The following is an 11,411-nucleotide window of genomic DNA, read 5'->3' on the forward strand; positions in this document are numbered from 1 at the left end:
AATCTGTCATCAGTAAGTATGTTGAAAGCCCTAACACAATCTTGTTAACAATATAATCATGAATTTAAAATTTTTTTCTGATATTAAGAAGTGTTAACTTACAAAAAATTTTACTGAACAAAACTATTCTAAAAATGCAAAATTAGCACAAGTCAAAGTAATTTTTATGGAAGAAAAACTGAACTTTGGGACCTACATAAAATAATAAAACCAGGCCCTCCGGGTGGCACAGCGGGTTAAAGCACACCACTAGAAGCTAAAGTCAATTCAGCATGAGTTTGATCCACACCCTGGAGGTGACTTACATTGCAGCAGACCTCTCCTGACATGCCCGCTGCTTCCCTTAGCAGTGTACTTTGTCAACTGGCCTGTTCTTCTTCCCATTGTCTCTGGTGAATCCTCTCACAGCCCCTGCACCTTTGGCCTGTATCCCAGTTCTGTAAATAAATCTTAAAAAATCCAGAACCCCTCCCTAAAAAAAAGCAAGCTCTAAATTCTTTATAGCAGAGTACTATGTTTTCTTTTCCCCCTTTCACTTAACTCATAAATCAATGGTGTGCCAAGCTCATTAAGTTTTTAAATACTGCTCAAGTATATAAATGTTTAGTTTCAAAATTCTGTAAACAGTATTACAGGAAAAGTCATTAACTCATTTAGATCTTAACTAACAGCAACTAAACTCCACAATGCAATGAATAGGAATGAGACCAATATGAATACAAAAAAGGAAGACTACAAAATGATGCTTTCCTTTGGGGAAAAATTTTTTTTTTATCATCAATTCCAAACACACAGTACAGGGAAAGTGGAATGAATAAGAAAAAAAAATCTTACGTTATTTCCCCATTAACACCAAGCCATATTATTCAAAATATGTTTTAAAATACTAGCTACATCATCAATCTTAGCTACTATTGTAGTTTAAATGCTCACTAATAGTTAAGCAACAGAAATCCATTGTGAGACACCAGAGAGAACACCTACATTGCTATACATAATTTATTAACTTAGTTGTTTAGTCTCTCAATATTTAGCAAGTTTGCATAAAAATTACTATACCCATTGGTATATATAATGACATTAATATAAATGCATAATTTCAAAGTCAACATTCCTTTCACTGTGAACATAAGACTTCTTATAAAATACTTGTAGGATGGGAAACGACTGGCTGCTGGGATAGCACTGTTCAAGTCAAATAAACTTGCAGGCCTGGAAAGATATGAACGTATATACACTCTCAGTATGCTATTTCCCACATTATTGCTACACAGCTGTATCGTAAAATGGTATAAATTATCTACTCAAATTTGAAAAAAGAAATCAAGATGAATTATCTTCACTTAAAAATGACCTCTTTAAATGTAAAAGTTCCTTATGTTTACTTAATTTTCTAGAGACAGATTTAAATATTTTCTTCTTAACACGTACATTTATTTTACCCTATCTTAGTGCCTCATTACAAGCAGATTAGCGATAAGAGCTCCAATACTTTGTTAAAAATTGCATTCAGCAGATTGTAAGATGGTAAAATTTGCAGCTGAATTTTTTTATGATACTGAGTTACAACAAAGTCCAAAAGTGGTATGACTGTCAACCTATATACTATTACCAAAAACAAAACAAAAGCCACCTAATATCTACATATAATTCAAACAAACTTTGTGGTGAGAGGGTATAAAATAAATACAATTTTTCAACTCTATTTAAATGCTATCTAGATGGTTAGATGAAAACTATTAATAGAGTTAAGCTATATTTAAAATTATTTTCCAAGGAGTTAGGATAATTTTGCAAAACAAAGATAAGCAAGACCCTATACCAAAACATTTCTCCTGTAGTGTAATGTATTTGCTAATTGAGGTATAATCTGTAAGCAATTAATACAAATATAAATAGGTGTAAGACACTATTAAAACAGTCTGGTGAAAAGCTTCTCAGTTAATATATTTGGTGGGGAGGGATGGTAAGGAATATGAGAAGGGAACCACAGGGCAGGTTTATAATATAAGTGGGAATATAAATTATGTGCTTTATCATTATCATCACCTAATGTGTTAACAGATCATTGTGGCAGAAAGGTAAACCCTTTCTAAGTATGCTGGTCTAGAATATATTTTATATAATACAATAAGATCAAGTACTGCTAATACTTCATTTGCATTTATATTTTTATAGACACGATCATTTATGTAGATAAAAGTTACAACCAGAATTTTAAGACTTACCTCACTTTTGAAAAGTTAACTGTTAAGACTGAACTATGTACTACAGAATTTGCCAGAATATCTAAACTCGGGTAAAACTAAAAGAAAAGATTGCTATTTCTTCAATAAATGGCTTCGTGTGAAATCTCAAGCTCACTCATCTTTTTATAGATGAATTTATTTGATAAGGATTGTGATCCAATGATTGTTTAGCAGCAATTTTACCAAACTGTAAATTCTTTTATTAACAGGCATTATAAACAGATAATACTAAACTTATTTAAAAACCATCGAGTGCCACACCGGTGAATATACAGCTCATGAATAACTTAAAAAGTATTTCCCAGTTTAAAAGGCAATACACAGCATACAAAAACCTATACTAAAGAAAGAAGCTATAACATGAATACATGATTGAAGTGTCTAAAATGATATATATATACAGTACATAATTAATGCTAATTATGTGATCAGTACATTTTCCTCTTATGATTCCTTTCATGCTTCACTTTCCCCAGAAACTGAATTCTGAACTTCCTCTTCTAAAATTGGTACAATCAGGTTATCCTTGGACATCAAATTATATTTCATCACAAATTTAGTAAACCGATGACATAAAAATGTTTCATTCTGTAAAGAGGAAGAAAAAAATGTTATTTTGTTATCCAAAATCAAAAGATTAGTCATAATATCAACATAGATTATCATTCTGATAATGTAGTCAGGACAATTATTGAAATCTACTTACTTCATATTCATCAAATATCTGCCGGTGATGAAAATAAGCATGTGAAAATATTCTGTAAATCCTACGGCATACTGATCCTAGTTTTGCTACAGATGATTCCTTTATACTAACCCTAGAAATAGAAATCACAGATTCATAAAGCTATCCCAGAAACAATATAATCCAATCTTCTCAATTAGTAAGGGTGGAAAATGACACCAACAGAAAATAAGTGACCAGTTCAAAGGTATAGTACTAGTAAAAGGTGGGGGTAGAACTAGAACCCCCAACATTTGTTCTTGGGCCAGTGCTCTTTCTACCATCTTTTGCAACTGAATTAAATTCAGTATTACATTTTAATACAATTAAAATGTTACAGTTTACAGTTTAATACAATTAAAATGAATCTCTGACAATTCAAAACTTGCCTCAGGATACTAAAGCAAAAAAAAAGTTACTTTTCACACATTTTAGTATGTGCTCTTTGCAATTAACTATATATTCAGGAAAGAAAATTTTCCAAATTTATCCACCTGGTAACAAATGTAATAGAATAAAAAAGTTAGTCACAAACCTCACCAAAATATATTGTAACAAGTAGTCTTGTCCTAAATTAAAAAAATCTGTAGACAAGGACAAGGGAACCTTCAAAAATAAGTCCAATTTAGAAAAGTCTTTTTTCTAGGCATGCTGTCTTTTAAAAAGAATATTGACCTTTGACTGTCATCACAGAAATTCAAGTAAGCAGCTCTGTAAACATTCCAACTCAAGGAGAGAAGGAAAGTCTTGGACAATGACACACAGCAGCCAGCACTACCCTTGTCTGAACAAGACTGTGCACTCTGGGAGCCAACTTCTGTTACTTTTAATTTAACTTCCCTAATTTCAAGACTTTAGTATGTTCTGAACAAGCCGAATAAAAACAGCTAAAAAAAGAGAAAAAGCTTAAAGAATATAATACATTAGCCAGAATATCCTATTAAATTAAATCCAAGAAGTTTAACACCTTGTTTACCTGCTGGGAAAATATTTATTGCTATTCAGAAGACATGCAGCACCATCAAGTGTGTGTCTAGTATAGTCTATAGCAGGACACTGAAAAAGAAAAGGGTAAAAAATGCATCATCAGAGAGTTCCTCTTAGATAAGGCCTATTAGTATACAGGTACCCCCAGCCAAAGGCAGACTGTTCCTTTGATAATGTTTAGAGATGGGAAGAATCCAAATTCCTAATTCTAACCAATAAGACAACAAAAGAAAGAATCAAAGAGAATCAGTTTGAACAGCATGGTTTCTTCCCCAGATCTTACAATTCTATAGACAAAGATAAGAAAATTCTTCAAATACAAGCAGTTCAACTTATAAATGTCTGCTTTTAGTCATGCTGTCTAAGAGGAGTCTGGTTCTATCACAGAGATCCAGGTAAATATGTATAATTCAAGTAAACATGAAAATGTCCCAATTCTAAAATGAGAGGGAGAACCCTGGAGAAGGATGCACAACAGCAGAGACTACCCTTGATTGATAGTCAATGACTTACAGATCATACAGTTATAAAGTACCCAAAATCCATAACCCAGATATACCAAATCCTAGTCTACTGATTTATATTGTATCAAGCCCAGAAAACATCCTTCCCCAAATACCTACTTCAAGATCAAGCTTTCTTACATCGTATAAAGCAACCCTTATGTCCCTGGCACCCTATAACTTAGCTAAGAGCATTCTAGAGAATCTTCTCCTTGAAAAGAGTATATGGGTAAAAGCATATGCTTTTATGGGGTATCCTTTTCTCATTATCCTTAAAAGACTAATGATTAGAGATGCTCAACATCTTTTTATGTTCTTATTGGACATTTATATACCTTCTTTAAGGAAATGTCTACTTAAACTTTTGCTCTTTTTTAAATATTTAATAATAGCTTATTTTTATATACCATTTTGTGCCTTTTCCCATCTCAGTTATATTCCCTGTGGGCAAACCTTTGCTCAATTTTTAAATTGGATTGTCTTTTATTCTTATATTGTAATATACTTCTATATGATCCATTTTGAGCTAAGTTTTGTATATAGAACAAGGTATAGGGCTAACATCAATCAAAATTTTGTATGTAGACATCTAGTTGTCTTTCAATGAAATAGCTAACATCTTTTTTTATTAAAGCGGTATGTATTTGAAAGCTGTATATTTTATTCTCACAACACTTCTCTATAACACTTCTCTATATTTTTAAAGATTTTTACTTATTTATGCATATAAGAACTGGAGTGTAGGCCAGAGGTGTATGTGGGGGGGGAGTATAGTGAGAAGTTCACCAGAGACAGAATGGGGAGAACAGGTGGACTGACTAAAATACACTGAGGAAGGGAGCAGCTGCTGAGATTGCAGAGGTCTGATGCACCATGTGGGCCAGCTCCTTGGCCAGGGACTGAACTGATACCATAGTGGCTGGTGATAGTGCTGAGAATTTAACCCTTGGACCACCAGGGAGACCCAGCATTTCTCAATTTATATTACTCACATTTCAAGAGCTCACAGCCACATGTGGTTCATAACTTCTATATAAGGCAAGATAGTTTTAGACCTTAAATTGGCTTTCAGGAAAACAAAAAACAAACCTTTTGCAGCTGAGGAAACAGTTTTGCCTTGTTTTAGTAGCTTCCCTCCACTGCCAATTAATTTCAATTTGCCTCTACATCAGTTGGAACTGCAAAAATCAGTAGCTACAAACTAGTATTAATGTGTTCACAAACTACCAAATAATATTTTGTCAACTGGGTGTTTATATAAACACACACACACACACACACACACACACACACACACACACCCCAAGTGACCACATGAAAAGGGTAGCAGATAAAAACAATTACAACCTTTGTCACTAATAGTCACTATTTGTAAAATTCACTCCATTTGCTGCAAGGTCCTTCTTTAGTTCTCAAGGACAGTGAAAAAAATCATCACTAGTGTCTAGTACCCCGATGCTTCTATTTCAGGACTGCTCTATGCATTCTGAATCTATAAGCATTAGCCAACTACTTACTCCAAAAGAGTTCAAAAAGTGTTCTTTTTGAAGATTTTCTTTTGTTTGTATTTTTACAATAATCCCACACCATATAGTTACCACTTAGAATGACAACTATCTCTCTCACTTTAAATATGGATAATTCAACTGTATTCAGCAAGCAATGCTGTCATTTAAAAATATCATTCATACCTGGGCATCCCTGGTGGTGCAAAGGTTAAAGGCTCAGCACCATCAAGCTATTTCCAGCCATTGCAACCCTGGCCAGGAAGCTAACACATATGAATCAGAGACCTCTCCTGTCTTGCCCACTGCTCCCCCAAACAGTGTTATTTCAGTAAATCTGCCTGCGCACCCAACTCTGTTCCTGATGAAACCCTTCACCCACTCACCTCTGGCCTACACTTCAGTTCTTGTATGCATAAATAAATAAGTATTTTAAAAAATCATCCATACAGCCTCCCTTGTGGCGCAGTGGGTTAAAGCACAGCACTAAGAAGCTAAAGCCACTTCAGCTTGAGTTCAATTCCCACCCCGGAGATGACCCACATGGAGCAGCAGACCTCTCCTGACCCGTCTGCTGCTCCCCTCAGCAGTGTATTTTGTCAATCGGCCTGTTCTGCTTCCTGCTCTGTCTCTGGTGAATCCTCTCACCGCCCCTGCACCTCTGGCCTGTACCCCAGCTCTGTATGCATAAGTAATTTTAAAAAAATCATCCATACTTAATACTAGTAGCAATGCTATCTTATGTTTAAGATTATTCAAGAAAATAGTGGATATAACAACAGCAATACATATAAATCTCACAATGCATCACAAACTAGTTAGCTTTTTTATTCTAAAGTAAAAATAATATAGCATCACTGCTATTTATCAAAATGAAACTAGCCTTCTTAATTCAGTTATCACAGTATTCACAGTACCATGTAGCCAGTTTCAGCAAATTATAAATGAAACTGCCACGTGGATTTTTTCCACAAATATAAAACAATACACAATCTTAGTATTACTTCCATTTATTAACACAAAAACGTAACACCCTAATGAAGCTTCCTTCCAAATAAGTACTAATTGCTAGGACAGATACAGTTTACTTTGGAGAATTTACCCTTTTAAACAAAAGAAGACTGATACTGATTTTGTGGCTAAAGAGTCACTTATCCTCAAGACTTAGATGTTCCCATATCAATATTAATGACCATATGACTGTCTCTAATTCTACATGACCACATGACTGTCTCTAATTCTACAAAACTGGCATAACCAATTACTTTCAACACATCAGTTCCAAGGAAAAAATAATTACTACAGACTAAAAGGAAATGTAACACACAGTTTAAACAAACTGGTTATAAAGGAAACATTTGAGATAACTAAAAGAAACTGATTATGTACTGGGTATCAGATAATAAGGGTTTTTTAAAAATAATATCAGTTTCTTTTTACATCTTTTTATGCCTTTTTGCATCTCAGTTATAATCCCCGTGGGCTTCCCATCACCAAATCACCTGTGTGCCATCACCCTACTCCAGTGCACTCTCCCCAACCCCATTTTTGATCACATTCCCCACTCCATACCTGTAAAATGTCTCTGGTATATAGTTGTTCATTATCCCTCTGCCCCTCGTAAGTAGGAATTACTTTTATAAAATATTCTTAGTGCAGTGCTTTAACCCGCTGCGCCACCAGGGAGGGCCAACTTTTATAAAATATTCTAAAAACATTTGCTACTTCCTATATATTTACTTGGAAATTCTGAACAAAAAGACTTAAGGAGAAAAACAAGTAACTTTTTAAACTTGTTATGATGCATTTCATTAAATAGCAGTAATGAAATGTAGGGGAAAAAATTGATCTAAAAACTTTAAAAGCTCAAAAGTTACATTTCTACTTAATTGACCAAGTATCAGCTAGTAATCACCAACAGTAATTCCTATCAAGGGCCCTCCCTGGTAGTGCAGCGGGTTAAAGCACAGCACTAAGAAGCTAAAGCCACTTCAGCATGAGTTCAAATCCCTATCCTGGAGGTGACCCATATGGCACAGCAGACCCGCCTGCAGCTCCCCTCAGCAGTGTACTTCGTCAGCCAGCCTGTTCTGTTCCCCACTCTGTCTCTGGTGAATCCTCTCACTGACCTTGCACCTCTGGCCTGTACCCCAGTTCTGGATACATAAATAAATCGTTTTTAAAAATTCCTATTAAAAGAAATAAGAAATCAAACTTAAACAGGTATAGCTCATTATTATACAATTTCACAGATATTATTTTGTGATAGTCAGTAAACCATAAAGCAAGTGTAGTCTATACAACCAATTATGAAAAGTGACACCAATCTAAGGAATCCTAAAATAGTACTATGAAAACAACCTTGCTACAGTATCTGTAAACCAAACAGCAAAATAGGCAATGAATTAAAAACCTCTAAAAATTGCCTATTGTTGTCTTGAAGAGATTTAAGTTATGATTTTAGTAGTCATTCTAATTTTGTAAATTCTCACCTCTTTTGGAGTTTTATGAGCTGCACAAAGAAAAATCCATTGTTCAGTTGCTGTCATTTGAGTGCATGTATCTGGATGGCATTCACTCTGTTAAAAAGATACATTTCTTAATATGTAAGGTAATAATGAAAACCCTTATAATTTAGGTTGGAATTTTCCATGCAAAATGGTGGCAGAAAACACATTTTAGATTAGACTTTTGGTAAAACACATTAAGTTTCCAAATATCAGAAGTTTGCACTATAGCTTTAACTAAAAGAAAATATTACCTGAAGTTTAACAGCAAGTCCATTTAGTTCAAGACAGAATTGCCTGAAAATACATAAATGAAAAAGTGTTATCTCAGGCTATTTTTAGAATATTAACTATAAAAGAAAAATCACACCACCACCATCCTTCCTTCCTCATTAACATTATGAACACGAGCTGTATGAATCCAGCATACTTCTTGCAAAGACCTATATATCAAAATGCAAAACCAAAAACTAGCAATTCTAATAATATGCATTATCAGAATTTAGTAAGTTGATTACTCTTATATACTGGAACTGTACAATTTTCCTGGGAGTAATTTGAAATATTCCCCAAGAAGCTTAGGAATATAATTTTTTAAAATAAGCCATTCTCCCAAGAATCTAATTAATGAAATAATCAGAACTCCATGCAGACATATATAATGATCACAAAACTAGATATACATACAAGAAAATTTTTGAAGCCTTCTAAATAATTAATAATTGTAGAGTAGTAAAATGTTGGTATGTACATTTTGTATGTAAAAATACAAACGATAGGGCCCTCCCTGGTGGCACAACAGGTTAGGACGCAACACTGCAAACTAGCCACAGCTGCCTCAGGGTGGGTTCAATCCCCCACCCCGGAGGTGATCCACATGGCATGGCAGACCTCTCCTGACCTGCCCACTGCTCCCCACAAGCAGTGTACTTCTGTCAGTGTGACTGTTCTGCTCCCCACTCTGTTTCTGGTGAATCTTCTCACCACCCCTGCCTCCATTATCTGGCCTGTATCCCAGTTATATATGCATAAGTAAATAAATCTTTTAAAAAATACAAAGTATATATGCCTATATTCACTGTAAGATTCTAGTTAAATAAAAAATTTTACATATTTATCTATATCCAAACAGTTCATAGAAAAAAGATTGGATATTTTATACATTTCCTAGGTATTGTTCTAATTAAAACATGCTCTTCATAAAAACTAAAAAACACCAAGTATAAAATGTATAAGACAAAAATCCTCCATAATTCCACCACCTCCTCCTAAAAGATAATTACTGTTTACATGAACTTTTGAGTATTTCTATGGGCATCTTAAAATATACTGGGATCGTATCATACACAATTTTCTTACTTGCTTTTGGACCTTAACAGCTACAGAATTTTTTTTTTAACTCAGTCCTCACCCTCTCCCTCCATACACACTACTTATTTTTGTGAAGAACTGGGGCGTAGGCTAGAGAAGTGAGGGGTAAGAGGATTCACCAGAGATAAAGTAGGAAGCAGAACAGGCAGATTCACTGAAATACACTGCTAAGGGAAGAGCAGGTGAGACAAGAGTGGTCTTCTGCACCAAATGTGGGTCAGCAACATGGCCAGTGATTGATCCCCATGCATAATCAGTGATAGCACCGAGAGACTTAACCCGTAGGCAAGGGAGGCACCCTCTTGAACATTTTTTTAAAAAAGATTTTATTTATTTATTCAGACAGAACTGGGGTATAGACCAGAGGTACAGGGGCAGTGAGAGGATTCACAGACACAGAGCAGGGAGAAGAATAGACTGACTGATGAAGTACACTGCTGAGGGGAACAGTGGGTGGGTCAGGAGAGGTCTGCCACACCATGTGGTCACCTCCGGGGCAGGCAGGGATCGAATTCATGTGGAAGTGGCTTTAGCTTCTTAGTGCTATTCTTTAACCCACTGCACTACCAGGGAGGGCCCCTCTTGAACACTTTTTGCATGATATACTTCTCTTCTAAAATTGCCAGGCTACGAATAATAAAGCCCGAAACATAGTAATATTTAATGAATGCTATTTTGAGAAAAAAAATGGAGGAAATTATATGAAATGGATATCACATTTAGACAGACCTGTTTTTGATCTGCAAAAGCAATTAATTCCCTATGTCACAAAGATACTTATTCTATAGCTGTCAAAATAATAAATGTTGTTGCTAAAATCTTACCAAATCAGAGAATCACTACTATGCTTCCCCACTGAACAAATGAAAACACTTTGGCTCCCTAAAAATACAAAGGTAAAACTTATATAAGATAAACAAGAGCCAATGGAGAGGGGGAGTACAAACCTTTACACATTTGTAACAATATAAGCAGGGGAAAAACTATATTAAAGTTCATTATGACAAAAGAAAGCAACAGAAACTGGTCAAATTTTCAGATGTCTGTATTTCCTTTCCAGATGACTGATAAATAATAATGTTGTTTATTTAGGTTTCAAAACTAACACTATTTCTAAATCACACACCCCTCTATGGCTCCATATCACACTGCACGTTGGCTCCATATCACACTGCATGTTGTGTGTTTCTTAGCTGTTTCCCAGTAAGTGATGATAAGCAAGTTTTCCACCTAATCCAACTCATTCTTGACCAACAGCAAAATTAAGCCAAGTTGGGAGTATTCTGGGTACAATCTACAATAAATAGTTTCAATGTTAACAGCTTTAAGTTAATTCAGTATAGGACTAACACCATAAGTATACAGCTAAAGAGGTTAGCCAGAGCTGAAACCCAGTTTATACTAAACCATGTATCATGATTATGGGTTGCATTCACGAGAAGGAGAGGCATCTTTTCCCAATCACAAACATTCAGATGGGCTACTAGATTTGACTTAAATCATGACCCAAATTGTTTTAAAACCATGATATAATCAGGTGCATTAACCTATTTTAAAAAAAAAAA

General features: G+C 34.8%; 1 protein-coding gene across 2 annotated transcripts in view; it reads right to left on the minus strand.

The window, feature by feature from the left end:
* Positions 1-868: 868 nt before the first annotated feature.
* Positions 869-11,411, minus strand: part of LOC101632384 (10 kDa heat shock protein, mitochondrial) — a 33,436-nt gene continuing 22,893 nt past the window's right edge. For both annotated transcript variants that reach the window (XM_012727341.1, XM_004674411.2), the window contains 5 exons: positions 8,730-8,772; positions 8,461-8,547; positions 3,950-4,029; positions 2,956-3,067; positions 869-2,837 (listed from right to left, as the gene is read on the minus strand). In XM_012727341.1, the coding sequence (XP_012582795.1) occupies positions 2,706-2,837; positions 2,956-3,067; positions 3,950-4,029; positions 8,461-8,547; positions 8,730-8,772 (454 nt within the window). In that variant the 3' untranslated portion in view covers positions 869-2,705. The remainder of the gene's footprint in view (positions 2,838-2,955; positions 3,068-3,949; positions 4,030-8,460; positions 8,548-8,729; positions 8,773-11,411) is intronic.

This window comes from Condylura cristata, unplaced genomic scaffold, assembly GCF_000260355.1.
Source record: "Condylura cristata isolate star-nosed mole 26May11 unplaced genomic scaffold, ConCri1.0 scaffold00002, whole genome shotgun sequence".
Taxonomy (NCBI): domain Eukaryota; kingdom Metazoa; phylum Chordata; class Mammalia; order Eulipotyphla; family Talpidae; genus Condylura; species Condylura cristata.